General features: G+C 42.6%; 1 protein-coding gene across 1 annotated transcript in view; it reads left to right on the plus strand.

Annotated features, from left to right (window-relative positions):
* The window catches only part of Mctp2 (multiple C2 and transmembrane domain containing 2), a 172,322-nt gene that overhangs the window by 7,460 nt on the left and 142,199 nt on the right, over positions 1–22,663 (plus strand). Inside the window, exons 2-3 of the mRNA XM_005357761.2 lie at positions 8,204–8,266; positions 9,750–9,858. Coding sequence (XP_005357818.1) covers positions 8,204–8,266; positions 9,750–9,858 — 172 coding nt within the window. The remainder of the gene's footprint in view (positions 1–8,203; positions 8,267–9,749; positions 9,859–22,663) is intronic.

Raw genomic sequence — 22,663 nt, forward strand, 5'->3', positions numbered from 1 at the left:
CCCCAGGAACTAACTGGGGACATCGCCCTGGGCACCTGGGAGCCCCTCTAGGTCCAAGTCTCTTGCTAACCCTAAGATGGCTCCCTTAATTAAGATATGTGCTTCCCTGCTCCCCTATCCAACCTTCCTTTATCCCAAATATCTCATTTCCCCAAGTTCCCCCCATCCTCCCCTTCTCACTTTCTCTCCCCATCTCTCCTTAGCCCCCTCCCATTCCACCCCCAAGATCCCAATTTTATGTCTGGCAATCTTGTCTACTTCCCATAACCAGGAGGATAGCTATATGGTTTTCTTTGGGTTCACCTTCTTAAGGATATCATATTAAAGACTCACTGACCTTTATTTGTTTTTCTGCCTCTACTGTGCCCCATGAAAAACAAAGATAAAGGCAATGCTTCAAAAACAAATGCTGAGAAATTGAAAGGTTAGTTACTCAACCTTATCAATGAATTCTGCCATGTGGTAATACCCTTCCCCCATAGTTCATTTGTCAGTTGAAGCAGTAAACCCTAGCTTTGGTGATACCTCATATGGTAAGTCAGTGGTGCGTCCCACTTGCTTGTTTCCAGAAGACCTACCTTCCACCCATAGGGCTTCAGTTCAGTGACCACAGAGAAGCAATGTGACAGCCACAGAGGGGAGGAAACAGCTTGTAGCTTGCAAAAAGAAGCAGGTGCCTCAGGCCCATGACTCTTCAGTTCTGTGGTTGTTACTGTTTGTGTGACCTCAACATGGCTTCTGTAAGGCTGGTATATATGACATGTTCTAGGGGTCTTCATGGGTATGATCTTCTTCATCTTTATCTTTGGGGAATATACCATCTGCAGATGATGAACTTAGCACTAGGAACGTAGCAACTGGCCATGCAGTCAGACCTCCCTTCCTTATAGAGTTCCTATGTTAGATACATAAACAATTCAGAAAGTGATAAGTGTCAAGGAGAAACATTAAGTGGAAAACATCCTTGAAAGCACTGTGTAGAGATGCTACACAGAGGTCTTAGGAATGGCTTCTTCTGAGTAATCAACCCTTTTTGTTTAGTATTTCTACTACTGTTATTTGGGGTGTTGGGATTAAACAGTCGATATTCTGGGCAATGGATCCAACGCTGAGTTATACTTCTAACCTTGAGAATATAATTTTTCATGTGAAGGGGAGGCAAGGTAGCAAGCTGTGTGTATCTGGGGAAGCCGTGGAGGATATGAGATCAGTGATTTTGAAGACTATAGAGCAGCAAGCTACCAAGGAATGGGTGAACATTTCACAAAGAACAAGCAAGTATTGTAGCTCAGGAGGACAGGAAGAGGGAGCAATGGAGGAGACATTAGAGAAGTAACAGAGGTTGCATGACTGCACTGTTTTCCTACTCTGTAGGATGACTCTTAGACTTTGGTGATGGCCTGGTACCATAAGTATGCCACATAGATTCAAAATGAAACTGAGGCTCAATGCCATGCCACTCACACACAGTGCAAAGTGAGTCAGCAGGATGTTGGCCATGATTCTCACACCTGCTTTAGACAATGGGGTTGGGCTAAGTGATGGTTTGCCTAGGGTAAGAGTTCTGAGAAAATTTGATGGCCAGTGAATAGCAGGGAAAGGCTCTTCCCAAGGCTTCATCCTTCTTGCTTATAATACCTTTTCATGTAACAGTACCAACTGGTGAACATCATCAGAAGACCTTGGGTTGCTGGCTGCCTTCAGTTTTAAAAATAATTTTTGGGTTGAGGCGGTAGCTCATTGGATACAAAACACACTTGTGTCACTGCGTGAGGACTTGAGTTTCAGTCCCCAGAATGCACTTAGAAGCCTCACATAGCTCAGAACTCTGTATTTCCACCATTATTATTGGACACGGAAACAAAAATGCGAAAAATCCTTAGCACGGGGCAGCTAGCCTGGCATAAATAGTGCAAAAATAATAGATGCCCTGTCTCAAAGTAGAAGGTTAGGACCTGTACGCAAGGCTGCCTTCTGCCCCTCTCATGCTTGTTATAGCATGTCTATCCATATGTGCACACATGAATGCCCCCTCCCATCAAACACATACAGAAAGAACTTAATTCTTTTTTTTTCTTTTTTTTAAAATTTATTTATTTATTAAAAATTTCTGCCTCCTCCCCGCCACCGCCTCCCATTTCCCTCCCCTCCCCCGATCAAATCCCCCTCCCTCATCAGCTCGAAGAGCAATCAGGGTTCCCTGACCTGTGGGAAGTCCAAGGACCACTCACCTCCATCCAGGTCTAGTAAGGTGAGCATCCAAACTGCCTAGGCTCCCACAAAGCCAGTACGTGCAGTAGGATCAAAAACCCATTGCCATTGTTCTTGAGTTCTCAGTAGTCCTTATTGTTAGTTCTTATCATTGTGTATATTTATGAAGTAGAATATTTTAACCCCATACACATGTATAACTTTTTATTTGGTTTTTCAAGACAGGGTTTCTCTGTCGCTTTGGAGCCTGTCCTGGAACTAGCTCTTGTAGACCAGGCTGGCCTCAAACTCACAGAGATCCGCCTGCCTCTGCCTCCCAAATGCTGGGAACATGTATAACTTTTAATAGCACAAGCAGTGTAGAGTGTTTCCATCTTTCATGAAGGCTTTGCTCTATACCTCCCAAACATATCTGCCATAATAATAATAATTAATAACAATGATAATTATAATGACAGTAATAAGTTGTCTAGCATAGTGACTCCACTTTGTTATTAATTCTGTTAAAGTATATATCAGCATTATCTCATTGGAATGCCTCAATTTTCAAAGCGCTTGCCTGGTACAGTGTCCTCCCTAAAGAAGTCATTCATTAAGTAGCCTTTGAATTGTCTTTCCCCTAAAACCTACATGGTAAGTATCGTGCCTTGCTTCTTTGGAAAAAGTCTCCTTGTTTGGAAATCTAAGCAAAAAAAATCAAAGACACTAAGAAATAGCAGAAGTGGGTGTGAGTCTAGGGTCTAGGTTTTCCCCACCCAGATCCTTGTTTATTAAGGGATTTGAGTCTAGGTAGTCTTGAACTGGATCCTTGTTTATTACCGGGTGTTTCTGTGCCCAGTACATCTCCTGTGGTGGCTGGTATAGGTGTATTTGACACAGTTGTGCTCTAGTGAAGAGTGATGTGCTTAAAATCTCCCCAAGGGCCTAACTCTCTTGCTTCTCCTTAGCGACTCTTTGGCCTTCTGGCTCTGGATTCTTCATTGTAAATTGCGGATATGATGACAGCCTTTGGACTTCTTTATAAAAGATGATAATGGGTGTGTTTGTGAGTTATGGAGTGATAAGAAAACATTAAGGGATAAATTGTTCAGCTAATACAGCTCTTGCAAGTAAGAAGGAAGGTCATTTGTAAATATTACTTCTGGTTCAAGAAGTGCCTGGGAACTGGCCACTTATATCAGGAATTGGCCTGTTTTTTTTTTTTTTTTTCTTGTAGCTATCCAGATACTGTGTTTGACTTTGTGGGTGAAAAAGGTGTCTGCCACAACTTGCTTCTGATGTTACTGCATGGAGAGCACAGAAATGAACAGGCAGAACCAGAATTCAAATGAAAGGGCCAAGCCAAAAACCCAATTTTAGATATTTAGATTTTTATTCCCGTTTGTTCTTGTCTTTTTTTTTTTGATATGGAACTTTTAAATTATTGCATTTTAATAAGAAAGATACCTTTCTAATAGATGTTAGCATTATAGACGTGTGCTCTTCCGATCTCATTTTAGTAAGAAAGCTACCTTTTTATGGATGTTAGCAGTTTATTGACCTGATATTTGTAAATGGTTAATAGCTTCTCTGACCTGTCTGGCCATCACATTCCTGTTACTTATAGTTTTGCTCTCTATGTCTTGCATATTCTTGAATATTCATAGTGTTGAAAGCCTAGAATAGGTTTTTTTTTTTCCAACATAGGGTTTCTTTCTAGCTTTTGGAGCCTGTCCTGGATGGAACTCGCTCTGTAGACCAGGCTGGCCTTAAATTCACAGAGATCTGCCTCTCTCTGCCTTCTGAGTACTGGGGTTAAAGACGTGCACAACCACAGCCAGACGGGTTACAGAATTTAAATAATATGCCACTTGATACTCATATATACACTCATATGCTTTCATGGATTAGTTTTAAAATGAAATGATTGATCTCCGCCAGTGTTGCCTCATTGTTAGCTTGTCTGCCTGTGGGTATATGCCTTGTTCTCCTGAAATCAGACACCCACGGATGACACACTTTGTTGTGGTTTTTGAGTATACAGCACAGCAAGAACTACATGGAAGGTCACATTCATACAAGATCACATTAAATGTATGGAAAAGGCAAAATTTATTTGTTCATACCGATGTTTTGCTTTCAAATTCCTTAGTGACAGTTTGTGTGTGTGTGTGTGTGCATGTGCAAGAGTGTTTTTACATTCATGTACATGTAATTGCATGTGCTAAAGCATACCTGCATGTCTGTATTTGTGTGTAGAAGTCAGAGGTCAACTTTAGGTCTTTCTTTTCAGGAGATGACCACTTTGATTGCTTAGACAGGGTCTCTCAGTGCTTGGAGATAACCCAATAGACAAAGCTACTTTCCAGCAAAACTCAGAAATGCATCTGGTTCTATTCTTCAACCCTAATATTAAAAGTGTGCCCCAGGATGCCCACCTCATTACATGACATCTGTCAATCAAACTCAGGTCTTTCGCTTGTTAAGCAAGTACTTTAACCAACAGAGCCATGTCTTTGGCTCTGTGACAGACAGACAGACAGTCAGGCAGGCCTGCATGCACGTGTAACACACACATGCACACACACACACACACACACACACACCTTGTATCCATCTCAAACCTCCCTGCGCCCTTCTGGGTTTCAATGAATTTTCATTCTTTTAGGTTGGGGATTCACACCTACAGGGGACACAAATTTTGTGTTAGCTTCCCCTATGGCGTAGTACTCTATAGTAGAATGCAAAGCCGTGTGTCTCTAGAGGCAAATCAAAGAAAAGACACCTGTTGCCCTGGAGGAGAGCTAAACACCCTTACATACACATCATGTAGGAAATAATTGTCCTAATATATTTTGGTGTGACCTATTAGATTTTATAATGTTCAAAATTATCCATCCTTTCCTGAGTATGTGCTTAAAAATAATTTGTCTAAAATCCTCAAACTGATGCTCAGTAATTCTTCACTCTGTACAGAATCCTGCTTGGCAATTAAGGGACATGATAATGGTGGGAACTTGGATGGTTTCAACGGCAGTGTGCAAAGTGGAAGGTGCATACGCTGACATGCTGCATGATGTCTTTGACAAGACAATCTATAAATGACAAGGTAGCATGATGGAAATAGATCAGTAGTTGCCTTGGCTGAGGAAGAGGAGGAGTATGTTAGCGTAGTGGGATAGAATGGAGGAGTCTCCTGAGTGGCAGAATTGTTGTGTATCCCGACCATAGAGCAGTTGTTCAAATTTACGCCTCTTTAAAGTCACAGCACTCATAGCAATGTGGCGATCTTACTTTGATGCATTTTAGCAAACCCAACATGCCTGATTATTCTTACTCAGAACATAAACACCAACATCTAGCGGCAGAGGATTATCGGCCGCTCCTTATGATACAAATATAATTATGCTCCTTTTACTAAGACACCAAGTCGTAACTCCAAGATCTAGTTACTAGGCTTACGGAAGAGATGGGAATGTTATAGATTCTGCTCAGTGGATAATTCTCTGGGTTCTGGGTAAGAGTGCATGAGACTTTTTTAAGTTATGTGTCTCCCAGCTGTTGTAACTCATCCTCTTGTGCATATGGAATGCCTTTCTCTTCTTATGGTAATCATTTTCCTTCCTTCCCGTGGATATATAGTGGATGACAGTTACAGTGGCTGTGGGAACCATAACTTTTAGTTCGGTGACTTCTGTGAGTAAAACCAGCCATAATGTTGAATTAATGTCATTGCTCACATGGAATTTCCCTGTTGCTATAAGTGGGAAACTTACAGCGTATTTAAATAAAGACTTGGCGTTCATTTTCAGTAGTATATATCTTATGGCACATATACAGACTAATTTGGTCATTTAAGTAGCATTATTACGAAATAGAATAAGGCTAACATTGGAGATTGTATACAGAGTATCATGTTTTCGCATAATGTCGTTTAGCCATCCACACACTTTAAAATGGAAGATAAGGAGCTGGAGAAATGGCTCAACATTTCTCTTACAGAAGACCCAGGTTCAGCACACTGTGTTCCCTAACTCCAGTTTCAGGGCCTGCAACATCCTCTTCTGGCCTTCAAAGGCACCAGGCATGCACATGGTCCACATGCTTACTTGTAACACACACACATACACACACACACACACCAAAGTAAATATGTAGATGAAGTGGACCATGGCAGACTATTATGACACTCAGTGAATAGCCAACTAGAACTCTGCTCCCAGCCCTGGTAGCTTTGTAAGATGACCTTCAAAAATGGTCAACTGGAACATTGATTCATTTAATAAAATTAAATGATAGTGGAGACTTTCCATGCTGCAGAGCATCAGAATCTGCTGGTTATTGTTGGTGCTGGTTATTGTTATATTGAAACATCAGTATTGACATAATAAATCAGGCAGAAATTGGGGGCTTGGTAATGTACAGTATAAAAGACATGCCGTGAATTCTTTGACATCAAGAAAGTTGGGTAAGAGTCTAATTGTTGATGGCCCCACCTATCTTGCCTGGGTGTCAGTTTAGAAACAGTCAATCAAGGTGATAGCAAGAACCTGAAGGAGAGGTTTTCTTGGCTCTGGACCTCCTGTTGTTGCCTTCTTGTCTATCATTAGGCTGGGCCTCACATGGGTGTTGGGTCACTGATAGTGCTCACAGCAGGTGTAGTAAGTGGAGTGTATGCGCCCTAGAGAAAACTCAAAACACAGGATATTTCCCTCCCCCCTTCCTAGGTGAGTTCATATGAATTGGCCACGAGGTCTTTATGCTCTGAGGACATTGGACCCAGGGTTGGGGGAGACAGGGAAAAGTCTGAGAACAGTAGGATCGAGAGCTCCAGGGCACCTATTATTCCTGGCTGAAAGCTTATTGGTACGCACACCATTTCTGTGTGTTATGGCCTCCTGGATGTTATCAAATGCAGAGGGGGGAGGTCAGGGAGCCTTTGCTTCTCTGCAACTCTTCACCCTCCCTTGTGGAGGATGAAAAATGGCCCTCTTATGCTGGGACTGTCTCAAGGTCTGGGAGTGTATGTCTTAGTGAGGAAGGCTGCTTAGCATATCCCAGTGAATAGGAAGACTCAGGTCATCTGTGCCTCCAAACACGGCCTGCATACCAGGGGGCTGTTTTCTAAGCTTTCTCTGCAGGTTTCCTTGTCCCCACCCTGGATTATAACTTTGGAGTTTCCCAGTTATTAGAGCAAGGCATGGTATCTTTGTTCATACAAGTAATTATCTGAACTGATACGCCAGGCAAATGGCGGCATGCTTAGATTCCCAGGAAAGCTGCCCAGGAACCCAGCCAGCTCCTTTCTGTGTTTCCCTGCGGGCATCACCCTGGCTCTCACACTGCTCGCTAACGCTGCAAAACCCTGAGCTTTTCTAGATGTTCTCTCGTCTGTGTGCACACAACTAGCCCAAGAAGGCTGCTGAACATCACACTTCCTATTGACAGACGTATATTCTGTCACCCCTCCCTTCCTGAGAATTGTGGCATAGTGACACAATGACATACATATGACCCTGTAAAGGCATCCGTTGGGAATTCCTGGTTCCTAATTTTGGATTGGTCTTTTGACACCTGTGGGACCCAAGCTATCTAGTTGGAAAAAGATTTCCCAAATCACATATTGAATGGGTTCCTAGTTTGTATATGTTGAATTCTCTGGGGGCTGGGCAGCTCAATTTAGTTTGGTGGTTGCAGCCCAGGCAGTTCCTCCTTGGAAGGGGCATGGCTATGTGCCCTGATGGTTGTCTTCAAGCGAATGTTGTTTGCTGTATGCGTGGATGTACTTATAATCTCGTACCCGAGCATGCTCTCATAGATAACCTAGGTCTCAGAGGCCATGGCTCAATCGACACCTCTGAGTTCACCTCTTCTTGCCACACAGTTAACAAAGCCTCCCCCATACCTGAAACCAGGCATGCAAATAGCAGATTTCCCAAGGACCGAGGCGGGACATGGTCACAAGGCAATGTTCATTTGCTTTCCTAAAGCAGAGTTTTCTTTTCTTTTACAGAAGCCACATGGCAATGATGATCTTAATGCTTCTATGACATCTCATCATTTTGAAGAAGAATCTGTGAGTGATGTTCAGTACACCTAACACTGATGTCAGCCTTGTAAATACGTCTAACCAATTGCTTCTATTTCTTGGCTTCTTTCTCCTTAAGACATCTAAAATGGTACCCACCAATAGAAACGTGTCTTGGAAGTTCTAGCTGGAAGAGATTAATTCGGGTTTATTGATTGGTTAGCTTGGAATAGATCTGTCTAAAAATACACAGTAACCATGCAGCTGTGTTTGGAAGGAAAAAGGACAAAGCCCTTTAAAGCCTTCTGAACCTTTGAAAAGTCAAGGGCAGCTGCAGCCACAAGATCAATTGGTTGAGTGTCTAATGAATGAATAATAAATCATTCCACCTGTTCTTTGAAGAAAGTTGGAAGCTTGAACTGGCTCTAGCGTTACAGGGGATTCATACAATTCACAGGTACTCGAAAATAGTTGGGTTTGTCGCTGGGGCCCGTGACAGTTGAAGAATTCCCAGAGAGTGAAGCGGCAGCGCTTAGGGGACGGGATAGCAGCAGAAGGGTAGAGCGGGACACCAAGGAAAGGCCTGAGGGATGAAAGTGAAATGTTCCTACCCTGGGAGCCCAGAGCGGAGACTGTCAAGTGTGGACCTGGGGACCCGGGTGAAGAACCTGTGTCTGGAAGATGGAGACTCACATTGAGAGTTGAACTTATAGCCGTGTGTAGGGGGTCTGCTGAGTTGGTTAGGATTGGTGGGGATATAGAGAAGAAGAGGGAGACTTCCACAGCTGAGGTGGCTATGGGGACACGGCTTGGTGGCAGCTAGCCCCATCCTCCTTTCTCCATACTATCCCTTCTCTAGTGTTCTCTTCTTATTTTTAAAAGTTTATCCCCCACCCACCCCCTTGTGTGTGTGTGTGTGTGTGTGTGTGTGTGTGTGTGTGTGTGTGCACATACCTGTACATGTGGGTACACTTGCCTTTGTGCACATTGAGGCTACAACAGGGCATCCCCCTTTCATCACCTTCCACTTGTTCCTTTGAGGCAGAATCTCTCCCTGGACCAACATTCGTATTTTCTGTGCTAGGCTAGATGCCAGCCAACCTGGAAGAACCTCTGTGTGCAGAGAATATTTGGCTCCTTTTGTGGGTTCTGGGGCCGAAACGCCGGTCCTCATCATGACACAGGAAGCACCCAACTGCCGAGTCATCTCTCCAGGCCGAGTGAATAGTTTTATAAGAGAACTCATAATGAATTAAGGGGTTGAGGGGTTTCGGACATCGACATACTATCCGTGTTGGGAAGTTCATCTTGTGAAGTTATACTCACGACTACCTCTGAATTCAGAGACAATCCCACTGGGGGAAAATATAAAGTAATTGGCTGATAATGCAGTTAACAACCATGTTATCAGAGCCTGCTACAGCGGGGGTTCATTCTTGACCACTGTTTCTTTTGCCATTCCTGATTAGTAAGCGATGTCTCTACTTGAGCCCATATTTCACTGACTCGGATCCCTTTCTCACCTGTGCAGACGCTTGGAGAAGCCGGAGATTGCCTGAGCCACCTCCCCAGCCCCTTCGCATACCTCCTCACCATACACCTGAAGGAAGGCCGCAACCTCGTGGTCCGGGATCGCTGCGGTAAGGTTGGTCTGTTGTGCGCTTGCTCAGTAGCCATAAAGACCCTCTCCGTGTCCCGCTCCAAAGACATGATCAGGCATTGTACAGCTCACAGTTTAGAGAGGAGCTGGTCCTTCACACCAGACTCACAGCTTCAGCCTCTTCCGTATCCATTGACTGTGAGGTATTTAAAAGTGGTATATGCTGGTATCCTTAAAAAAACGAGTAATAACAACATATAAAGCTATTTTAGAATGAAATAGCCATGATAATTTGTATTTGGCTTATAGCAAGCGGTCTAGCAAATAGTCCATTGGTCTTACCCCTTCATTGAAAAGAGTGAGTGGATTTTTAAGATAAGGCAATGAGATTAGTTGATGCAGATAGTCTTTAAAGTTCTTCCCTCCTGCTTTGAGACCCTAGAGGCTCCCCCTTGTAGTCATGATCTGTCTTTTCTTTGTCTTCTATATAAGTCTCTATAGAGAGAAGCTAAATTGAGACCATGATACCCATATTGTTGTGCAATAGACATCAATTCTTACTTTGCAATACGTCTTCAAGATCGAGCATGGTTTTCTGTGCAAATACACTTTCTTTTTTAAACTCAACGTGTTGCTCCAAGTCCTTTGTATCTGTGAATCGCCCAAGAGGCTTGTTCATATTTTCTGTGTCCTTGGGCCCCCACTTATGGATGCCATCTTTGTTCATGATGGCCTGCCCTCAGTTAAGAGGGTTGAGACATGCAGCTGAGCAGGTAGTACCTGTTTTTTTTTTTTTTTTTTTTTTTTTTCTGTTCTGCTCTTGAGTAACTCCTGCCACCTGCCAGTTAAGACTTTTCTTCCTGGCATACTGCCCATGCTGTCTTCCTGTATGTCCACACATGCCGTGCTGGTCCTTCCTTGGGTAGCATCAGTGGACAAGGGAGTGTCGATCTATCTTCTGCTATATGAACAGTGCACCAGGCCTTGTGTTCAATCATACATATGTTGGCTTCCACTTCTCGTGTCTGCTGCCTCCAAGCCTGGAGCATGGCAAGCTTGTCTGTCACACACACATTTTCCTCCTCTTCACACCACCTGTGCATCAGAATTCTTCCTACAACCCTTCCTTACTGCATGTATTTGTGCTGTCAATTCTTCCACAAATCTGGTCTCATTTATACAGCTTCTGTCTGTCAGAACTGGGTGAAGTGCATCCTTTGTGTGTGTGTCTCTTTCTCTGCCTTTGTTCTTTCCTTTCTTTTTTCTTTTTCCTTTTTCGTTTTTTGAATAGTTCTGACTACCCTAGAACTCTTGCTCTGTAGACCAGGCTGGCCTCGAACTCAACAGAGATCTGCCTACCAAGTGCTGGGATTAAAGATGGGCACCACTATCACCCGGTACATTTTTCCTTCTTAATAAATACTCTCTCTTTTAATATGTAGTTTTAAAACAGAGGCTATTGCATTGTACTTGTTAGTAAGTCTATTATTTTGTATTCAGTACCACAATTTCTTACCTGTCATTTGACTCATGCGTGTTTTATATCTGTCGTAAAGACATCCATGTCTATAGATACATTTCATGCCAATTTGGTAAGAAGGGTCACCTAGCTCTTCATAGCTGAGATAACATGTGAGGGGTGTGATATTGCATCAATACAAGTGACCACTTACAGATGACCTGACCTGCTAAGTGTCCGAGCCACTACTTATGTCAAAAAAGAGCATTGTCAAGTCCATTTTGTGACAACTTCCTCGGGTGTTAAGAATATTCTGCAGAAAGTGTATTTAATTTGACAGGTCCTCAAACAAATTTGCTGTATGTATATATGTATGTATGTATGTATGTATGTATGTGTGTGTGTTTAATTTTGCAATGCATATATTCTCACAAACATATATACATCCTTAATATTTTTGGAATTCTCTTTCCTCCAAATCTTTAATTTTGGGGACAATCATAGGCTCTGGATCCTTTTGTTCTCCTTTCTAATCTTTTGACCCTCTCATGTATGTGAGTTATCTAGCTAGCCCATTCTTGGTGAGTCATTCGAATACAATCACTGCACATCCCTATGCAGTGGTTGGTTTACTTGGGTGATGATGAAGCTATGGCCATGTCAGAAAGAGAATGAAACACTGGGGCTCAGGTGCACTATTTTCAAACTTTGCTGTTTTAATTTTTATTGACACACATTTATGGGGGTATCATGTTTAGGTATGTACAAACATATGGAATGATTGTATGTGGACAGTTTGCTTATACATCACTTTAAACAGCTTAGCAAGGTGACAACATTGACTATCTTCACCTTCTGAAACACGTTATATAGTTTGTTGATTGTAGTCATGCTATTGTGTGACACAAGTTCAGAACTGCTTGTCCCACACATCTGTAACATTATGCCTGTGACTAACTTCTGTCCCCCTCTCTCTTCCCTATGTCCTTCGTGTCCCATGATATCCACCATTTTACTCTTAACTTCCCTGAGACTCTTTATACAAATGAGAACACACAACATTGCTTTTCTGAGCCTGGTTTATTTCACTTAGCACAGTGTTCCTCGGGCTCATCCCTCTCCTTTTATCATTGGAGAGTGTATAGTCATTATTCACAAAAGAGGTGTATTTTTATTTTATTTTACTTAAATGGAATAATAAATTTAACTTTTAATTTGATTTGGAAGTTCAAATACATGTAACAGATCAGATATTGACTTCCAGTTATGATGGTGGCTTTCCAAGGTATTCAGATGTTTAAGTTACCCCTTCAGCCCTGGGAAACAGCTGGAAGATGGTTAATTTCAATACATTGTTTTATTTCGTGAGTTTTGCTCATAAAAGTTATTTTTGATGAATCATTCTCTGTTACCAAAGATCTCAGCATTTTCCTTGAATTGTTACAAAATCATTCCTGTTTATGAAACCTTCTGTCTAGATCTAGGTTGGCAAACAGTTTAGACACAAGGCCCCGTGGTAGTTAGTTTAGTTTCCTGGCCCATAAGTGCCAGCTCTTCAACTTGTGGTAATACGGTGGAAAAGCATCTGTAAAAAGTACATAGGCCAATGGACATGACTATGCTCTGTGAAAACTGCATTAATATAAGCAGAACAAACAGACTAAATGTTGGACTGGATTGAACCCAGGTACTAAAGCTGCTGACCTCTGACTAGAATATTATGGTCTGATTTTTTGATTCCTCCTCTAACAACTTGATTTTAATAGCACAGTGACTGAAACCACTGTTTGAATCAAGATGTGCTACGGAGAAGACGTAATTGGAAGTTCATACTTTTACTAGATCTAGAAAACATCTTGGAAAAAATACAAAGTATTGCATTGGTATCTGGAGATATTAGGGAGCCAGAAGTCATGTTTTGGTTTTTCTCCAGGTCTTGGGGTGAAGACTCCGTTTCAAAAGAAGCCTGCAGTTAGACAGCATCAAGAATGCACTAAACTGCTTGAAGAAGTCTTGATCTCGATCCAGGCACTGTGGTGCCCTGGTTGGCCCGGGATGGGAAACACACCCTGCTGGCATTGAATCCTTTGCTTCTGTCTTTGAAGATGCTGAGATTTTCTGGGATGTTTTTTGAAGTTTGTTAATACATGAAGTTGTCAGGTGTTTTTGGGAAAGAACCTGTTAGGGACTTGTGGCTCAAGATGTTGAACAGGTTTACCACCGGTGTCCTGTGAAGAGCAGGGGGTCTGCAGTTGCCACCCAGGACCTACTGTCTGACCCTGGTTTATGTTCTCTTGATAGTTTTCTCTCTCTGTATGTGTCTCCTGCTGTCTCTGTCTCTCTCTCCCTCCCTCTATCCCTAAGTCTCCCTTTCCACCCCTTGTAAACATGATTATATACATATGAATAATTATGGATATGAGAATAGTGTCTTGTAAGGCCAAAAGCTTTAATTACATAGTTCTAGAACTTTGGACACATATCAAAGATTGCCCTGGAAGGACTCTTTCTGGTGTGGAATTATTTGCTTTGGGTTTCTGATATGTCCCTTTGTCTGTACCACATGAGATCCAGAAATGGGCATTTTGTGTCTAAGTAAGGGATTCAGGGATTCCTTTCTTTTCCAATTTTTTTTTTGGTTTTTTTTTTTTGGCAAGCAGTTTTGCTTGCTGTAGTGTGAATCTGAGTACATCATTGTCCGGGCATGGCCCTGAGCTCGCTCTTTGAGCTCTCAGTAATTGTCCCCTCTCAGTAATTGTCTGTTTGTCCCTGCCACAGCCCTCTTCCCTCTCCCCTTCTTTGTTCTTGTTTTCTTCTCTCTACATCATTAAGGACCTACTTTGTATTCCCTGTTTCCTTCCTACTTTGGGGCTGTAAGATTACCCATGTTGTACTGTTTTCGAGCACTTAAGACTTGCCTTTTTCTATGGTATTGGTGTGGTTTTGGTCCAGTAATTTTAAGTCTTGGAGACTTACAGCTGAAGCAAATAACACAGCCATTAAAGCGTTTTCCCTTTGATGGTAGGTTAACCCAGGCCCACAGCTGTGGCCTAAAAGAATACTGTGTTGCTGGTGCCCTCTTCTGGCTGCTCTCCAGCATTGCAATTGGGGAAAAATGAAACCATAACACCACGAGGGTCATAACCATCACTCCCACTGTGTTGAGGACTGATGATTTTCTTTGTGATTTGAGCCTTTTGAAAACTCATGCCCCGTTCCAACACAAAACTTCTCTTCTTATTCATAGGAATAGATATGTATTTGACATTTCTTTATAGAGTAGTGACGGCTTCCTCTTCGGATGACAGGAGTTCACTTTTGAGAGGAGTGATCTAAAGGCCAAGGGCACCAAGACCACCACATGAATAGGTGTTTAAAAGCTGATGGACTCCACTAGAGTGTTCCAATGGTCAGCGCCTCTCATTTAAATCTTGCTACGCTTAGCAGGCTAGGTTTCATGATTGTTGCCGGGCGATGGTGACACACACCTTTAATCCCAGCATTTGGGAGGCAGAGGCAGGCGGATCTCTGTGAGTTCAAGGCTAAGCTAGTCTCCAGAGCGAGTGCAGGACAGGCTCCAAAAGCTGCAGAGAAACCCTGTCTAGAAAAGCAGGCAAGCAAACAAACAACAACAACAACAAAAATGTTTCATGATTGTCTGTTTTCTTTATAATGAAGAAATGATCACATTAGAGCCATAGAGAAACAACCTCCTTGATGGGGCTTCAATGACTGACAGGCAGGTGTTTCTAGAACTCATCATTTGAAGGACTCTTTCTACTCTGGGGGTGGTATTGTGCCCCCCCGGTTTAAATTTGAATTCAGAAAATGCTCCTCCGGATGCAGTGGCTGACATGGGAGAGGGGACAGATAGGGCTCCACCAGGTCCTTACTAGAATTTAAGACGAATCTCCCTTTGCTGATATAAGTTTGACAGTGGGTTTCTTTTATACCATATAACAAACCCTAATTTATGAAATGCTCTATCACTTACTTTGGTTTCTTATATGTGTTCTTCTCTATTACAAAGTATTTAAGAAGAGATATAAAACCTTAGAGGGGCTGGAGAGATGGCTCAGCGGTTAAGAGCATTGGCTGCTCTTCCAATGGTCCTGAGTTCAATTCCCAGGAAACACATCGTGGCTCACAACCATCTGTAATGGGGTCTGGTGCCCTCTTCTGGCCTGCAGGCATACATAGAGACAGACTATTGTATTCATAATAAATAAATAAATATTAAAAAAATAAAACAGAGTAAGTCATGCTCTGTTGAATCAATGATCCAAATTAGGTTAATTAAAAATGTATTTTATTGCTATTTATTGTTATTATTTATTGTGTGCATATGTTGATGCGTGCGTGCGTGTGTGCGTGTGTTTAGTCACATGCATGCACATGCTCCCATGATGTGTGTGGGCACATGTATGTCACAGCATGTGTGTAGAGGTTAGATAACTCTTTTGTGTTGGTCAGTTTTCTCTTAGTGCTGGTTCTAGGGATTGACCTCAGGTCACTAGGCCACTAGTGTGGCAGTATCTTCACACACCGAGCCATCTTGCTGCCTCCCCACCCATTTCTATTATCACAAATCATGCTTCCCCAAATGTGCCCGTGTCTTAAACTAGGTGTACAGCTTTGGCCTTAACTTCTTTGCAAGTCAATTATTGATTTGCATTGATTTTCTCCGGTCCTACCATCATCGTCTGACTTGTTCAGCGTTCTCATTACAAGATGAGCGGTTTGCTCCTGAGAAAAGCTTACTCTTACCAGAAGCAATGAACTGGCTCCCTCTCTATTCCCTACATTGAATATAGAATAACTTTGTTAATCGGGTAGAGGAAAAAAATCATTATCCCTTTGGTTTACTTAAATCTATGTTTGCATCAATACTTCTGGACATTTAAACATGTGTGTTCATACTTGTTATCTTTGCACGCCCTCTTCTGTGCAGAATGGCCCCTGCTTCCAGAGTGTGCTGGGTTTGTTTACAGATAACACTGGGATTTGTAATCCGACCTTCACTTTTCTTTCTGAAGAATGTGTTGTGAAAATCTATTCAGAGTAGCGCCTTCCTCTGCTTCCCTGTCTACAGAGGCCCATGCCCCTTCTTTCTCTCTCATTAGTCCATGCTTCTCAGACTGTTTGGTTTTTCACTTCTCATTTGTGTGTTTTTTTATCTGTCTCCGTTTTTCCAATATTAGGACCTGAATGAAAACTTCATGTTTCTTTTTCAAAATGACTTTCAGATGAACAAGGACAGATCTTTCTCTCCCCAATGTTAGACTGGCATTTTTCAACATCCACACATGCAAGGGCAGTATGTACCAGTGCTTGCTTCCCGGGCTTCTGCTGGATTTCAGCTGATGTGTTCCGTAGTGCAAGAGTCAAGTGCACACCACACTCCTACTTCTCACACACAACCCAATTGATTTTGCAAGCTTCCAGGTTTCTGACTGTAGTACCGTCTCTGAACACCAGATGGCATGAGATCCTTACTATGTATGTGCCACAGCTTAAAATCCTGGGTCTCTGTGTCAGAAGCGAGCCAGAAAGCTTACAAAGATGCAAACCATATCCAGTGGTGTGAGTCAGTCATCCTCTCCTCCCAGCTTAAGATGCTGAAAGAAATGAACACAGCTGAGTTTGGAATCTGTTTCTGTGGATCCCCTTCCCATCCTGAATAGATCACGCAAGACATGCTGGTCTGTGTGTGTTACCATTTCTGAGAGCTCCTCTCTGGGGACTTTTGTTGCTTGGTTTTGTTTTGGGGGTCCATACGCTCTGCGCTGATAGGGATGTTTGGTGCTTGCCACTTTGTTGAGCCGGTTTCCACTTAATTCTTTCTCAGTGGTCCTGAGGGGCCAAGGAAAGTGAGCCAGGAGTGACCCCTATGTTTGCTGAGTCTATTTGACCACTTCACCCTGCATAGTTTTTATCTTCTTGCCTATGTGGGTGAGGGTGTCCACTGTTAGGCGCAGCATGGGATGGGATGGGTCCCATGATGTTCTCCACGTGTCTGTTGTTCATGTGTGTTCTGCTCTTGGACATGTCTGTTGCTATGTCTTCAGTCTGTCTCATTTTACTTGAAACCTCTGTTTCTAGTGTTACAAAGATGGCCATGCTTCAGAGTCACTGAAGTTACACTCATGTGTGCTTCTGGTTGTCTGAAAAGAATAGGGAAACAGGCATATTGTGTGGCTGTTCCACCAAAGCCTGACCAGATAAATCCTGTATTCACCAAATAACCAATTTACTGAAATTACTGAATCTGTATATATTGACAAGTCTTTCAACTACAAAATGAGTTATGATAGTTATATGTATATACATATATGTATATAATATACTATATATTGATGCATATATGTATATATAATACATGTATATATAATATAGACTTTTAAAATAGCTGTAGAATGTATGTGACTCATTAGCAATAGGTTATGCAGGCAAAATCAAAGTAGCATTTTAAAGAATATTTACATTTTTGTTTAATTTAAATATATTTTTGTTTCATGTTATGTGGTTATTGCCTCTCTCTCTCTCTCTCTCTCTCTCTCTCTCTGTGTGTGTGTGTGTGTGTGTGTGTGTGTGCACCCTATTCATAACTGGTACCCATGGGAGCAGAAGTTGGTGGCACCCAGAAGAGGGTCTCAGATCCATTTAAAAATGGAGTGATGCCGGGCGATAGTGGCGCACGCCTTTAATCCCAGCACTCGGGAGGCAGAGGCAGGCGGATCTCTGTGAGTTCGAGACCAGCCTGGTCTACAAGAGCTAGTTCCAGGACAGGCTCCAAAGCCACAGAGAAACCCTGTCTCGAAAAAAAAAAAACCCCAAAAAAACCAAAAATAAAAATGGAGTGATGGATGGTTGTGAGCCTCCATGTAGGCACTCTGAAGCGAACCCAGGTCCTCTGCCAGATCAAGTGCTCTGAGTGACTGAACCACTCTTTAAAAAGCTGTTATGCTAGCAAAGTGATAGAGACAGGGATGCTGTAGCATAGGCTGTGGAGCCAGAAAGGGGAAGATTAGTGATGGAAAGAAGATGAAACTTCAATGGAATCCAGGTAGTACGGGGACCAGAGTCTCAGAAGGTAGAGACAGTGGTTGTAGGATATGGATGGAGGAAACTTGAAGATCATGTGTCTAGGAGAATCCAAATGCCCCAGGAAGCGCTCAGTGCCTACTTCACTGCAGCACTGATAGATTCTATTTTATATTTCATACAGGTCTTTATAAGCGTCATAAACAATTAAAGGAAGTTTATGGTAAAATTGAGACTTTCAGGTCATTAATTCTGCCATAAGCTGATTCCTGAAATATTGTTGAGTCAAATGGATATTTGTGGGTGTTTTTTTTTTAAATCATACATATTTGTAAATTGCCTGAGACCATTGTATCTCAAGGTTCAGCCAGGGTCAGTCCTCACTCAAGGGGCTCCAGGAGGTTTTGCGAATGCATGGTCCCCTTCGAGGAGAGACTTTGTTCCTATTCAGTTAGGGTGGGCACATTAGCAAATCATGTTTCAAGGGCAGTAAGGCATTGAAAACACAACTCTTCCGAGGATGAAGATGGGAAAGCGGGTCTCAGAAGCCGATAGCCTCCCTCTGCAGAAGTAGCCTGGGCTAGGACCTACCAACAGATGGTTGTGTTCCCTGCATTGAATGATCCAGGAGGACCCTTGGCTTGGGATGTTCAGAACGCATACACTAAATAGGAAATGATTCCTTGGTTTTCATAGGATCAAGTAAACCGCTCCCTCTCTTTCTCATCTGCCCCTTCTGGTTTCTGAAAGGGACTGATGACGGATGTAGTGGGCTGACATTGTTGTAGCTGCATGGCTTCCCTGTGATTCTGTGGAGCACAGGCTCCTATGCAAAAGTCACAGATAGCATACCACCCTTACTTATTTATTTTTTCTGCAAATTGTCTTGTTCTTTTATTTAACCAGCTTCAAAGACAGGGCTCTTGGGCCCCATACTGCCAGGCTAGATTTTCAGAGTGCCCTCAAGTCCTCAGTGAACAACCTCTGGGTTTTTAGATAGGGAGAGACCATGTTCCCGGGGATTTCAGAGTTTCAGTTTGGTGTACAGCTGTTTCCTTCCAGAACACCTAGGAAGGATTCAGAGATGTTTTCCCGAGTGTATGTATGGAATCCTGAAAAACGAATTTAAGCTCGCAGTTTTTTCTTCCCGTCTCCCTAAAAGGAAGGTGATAGAAAATCACACACCGTCAGGGATAGCACTAAAGAAACTTTATAGGGAGATTGGTTATGTGAATTACCTTGCGCATTAAAATAAAGTAAGTGGACATTAGGACTGTGTAAATGGTTATATGCTCCCCCCCCCCTTTATAACTTAACTGAATCATGATGCTAAAAATAGCAGCCCTTACAAGGAGGCTTTCTTCCTAAATTCTGATGCTGGCTACCATTAAAGGAGATTGGTTTGTTTGTTCTCAGGGGACTCCTTTGAGAATGGTAGTTGTTCACATTACAAAGGAGAATAGGTAGTGTAAGGAAATTGAGTGAATTATTCAAGACTGCACAGTTACTCACAGGATGTTCCTGCACTAACTTCAGCATCCCCGTGTGTGCTGGGTACCCCTAGGCTTGTGCCTTTCCTTCTAGGAGCTCAGATTGATGCAGAACGGGTCAAATGGCCGGGGGAGGGGGGGGATGTGAGTCAGATAATCCAAGCTAACTCCAAATAGAGTATTCTAAGGTTTTTCTACATGAAAAGGGAGCTCACGGATCACAGCAAGGAAATAGGAATTGGGTCCGACATCCAGGTGTGGTTCATGAGGAGAAGAGAGAGGGCTGGATCTGACTGTGACTTTTTGGTACCCTAAGTCACGCCCCCAATCTGGTCCAGCCTCTTAAAGGCCATTGGCTGAAGGAGGTTCCCCATCATCAGCTGTGGGTGAATTTATTAGTACGTCTGTATATGTTCCAGTCATTGTTTTCCATATTCAGATTATTTTAAGAATATGTTTCCCAAAAATTTTAAGTTGTACTTATATTGTTGTTCATTATATATTGCATCTATTAGTGAGATTTTTATTTTGTATTTTTATTATTATTATTATTATTATTACTATTTGTGTGTGCGCGCGCACGTGCACGTGTGCATGTGTCTCCATGCGTGCTGAGGCATGTATGTGCTGGTCAGAGGACTGCTGCTCATGTATGGGAGTCACCCTTCTCCTCCTGCTATGAGTTCGAGAGATCAATTTTTTAAGGATTGAGCAGCAAGTGCTTTTATCCACTAAACCGCCTCACTGGCCCTATTAATGGAACTTAATATTTCACTGTACGTTTTGAAATTTCCAGATGAGTGAGAACACCGAGGAGCCATTTCCAATGGCTCTGGCGACATATTCCTTCCAGTCTCCAGAGCATCTCTCTAGATGACAAGGATGTCTGGGTACTTCGTTTTTTATTTTCCATTTTAAATGGCATGTGTGTATGGTGTGTGTGTGTGTGTGTGAGAGAGAGAGAGAGAGAGAGAGAGAGAGAGAGAGAGAGAGAGAGAGAGAGAGAATATGGAGGCTCCAGGTTGGATGACAAGAATCACGTTTACTCTCTCTTCCACCTTACTCTTAGGGAGGGTCTTTCAATCAGAACCAGGGAATATACAGATGGTTAGCATCCTCTGAGGATGCCTTGCCCCTGCTCCCTGAGTCTGGAACTATAGATAGGATGCCACACCCATGGACTTGGGCTCCAGGGATCTGAACTTGAGTCCTCACACTTGTTCGAGAGGCACTTTAACAACTGTGCCAGCCCCCTAGCCTCCTGCCTGAGCTTCTTCAGTCTGAGCTCGGCTTTCTCCTCCACCCTCCACTTCCTGCTGCAGCTTTCGGGCCAGCTCCCAGGTGTCCTTGCTCTCTCCTCTTTCTCTGTCATCTGAATTACAAGCTGCTGCCAGATTTATATGTGCAAAGCCGGGCTCTGATCACTTGACTCTCCTCCTGAGTGAATCTACATTTCCTTCCTCTTCATACTAAAATAACTCCAGATGGACCAAAAACTATAGTGTAAAAAAAATAATAATGTACAAAAAATCAATGGGAAGAAACAAGGCTGAATTAATTTAAAATCTTCTGGTTTAAAAAAAAAATGCTTCTCTTCAGGATGTGGAAGTACAAAGGCAGAAGTCAGACCTTGGCTAATTTGATTAAATAAAAATGAAAAGAACTTATTGCCAGTAATAACTTGTTAAATTCTGACAACATGTGGGCTTGGGGAGAGTTTCCATAAGGAAGATCCGTTCCAGTTGTAGCCAGAAGACCAGCTGAGCCCTCTGAAACAGAATCACAAAGAACCTGGTTGACAAAAACAAGCAGAAGTCAGAGCACCAGGAAAGTCCCTAAAGGTGTTACAGATAAGGGGAGAGACAGAGGTGGTTCCCCCCCCCCCCCATACCTGCCAACAAATTCAAATAAAGGTTTAAAATATTCAATGTCTGGGAAGGCAGAAAGAGACAAAAACAATGTATAGTGAGAATTTGGTAAGCATTTAGAAGGATATTGATTTTACGTTTATTTACATGTAGGTGTGTGTGCTTTTATATGTCATGTATGTGGGTGCCCTGAGAAGCCAGAAGTGGGGGGTGGGTCCCCTATGAGCTGCCCGAAGTGGATGCTGAGAACTAAACTGGGATTCCCCTGAAAGAGCAGCAAGCTCTCCTACCCACAGAGCCATCCTTCGCACCCACGCCTAGGTTTGATAAGCTTAGAAAACAATTTTATACGGTCTGTTAGAACCAGAACAAGCCACTGTCAGACTTCAGTGGCACAAACTTGCCATAGAAAGGGATTGAAGGATGAATGCCTAAACCTGCTGGCTGAACTACTGTCTGCAGCAGGGAACATATTAAGCATTTGCCGGCACGGATACAGCCCAGCCAGGATGTGGATACTGGAAAGACACCAGTAAGTGCATATTGCTGTTGTGGCCCCAGCACTACGGCATATTGCTTGAGAAAAATCAAGTCATTTAAAAATGATTCTTACATATATGTTCTCCTGTAAAACACCCAAGGGACTGCTTATGGGTATCAAACCAGAGAAATGGGATCACTCAGAGGGTACAGATTTCATTTCATATCAATAATGGGGGCATATGCTACTTTTACTTAAACAAAATTAAAAAGGCTGGGAACAGGAAATAAAACACGCACATTTCTTGCAGGATAATAGCTAATCCTTTATTGTGTATGTTTAGAGCACTTTGGTCTCTGTCTCAAATCTTCCTTCCTTCCTTCCTTCCTTCCTTCCTTCCTTCCTTCCTTCCTTCCTTCCTTCCTCTTCCTTTTCTTTTCTTTCTTTCTTTCTTTCTTTCTTTCTTTCTTTCTTTCTTTCTTTCTTTCTTTCTTTCTTTCTTT

The sequence above is a fragment of the Microtus ochrogaster genome, chromosome 22, assembly GCF_000317375.1.
Source record: "Microtus ochrogaster isolate Prairie Vole_2 chromosome 22, MicOch1.0, whole genome shotgun sequence".
Classification (NCBI taxonomy): Eukaryota; Metazoa; Chordata; class Mammalia; order Rodentia; family Cricetidae; genus Microtus; species Microtus ochrogaster.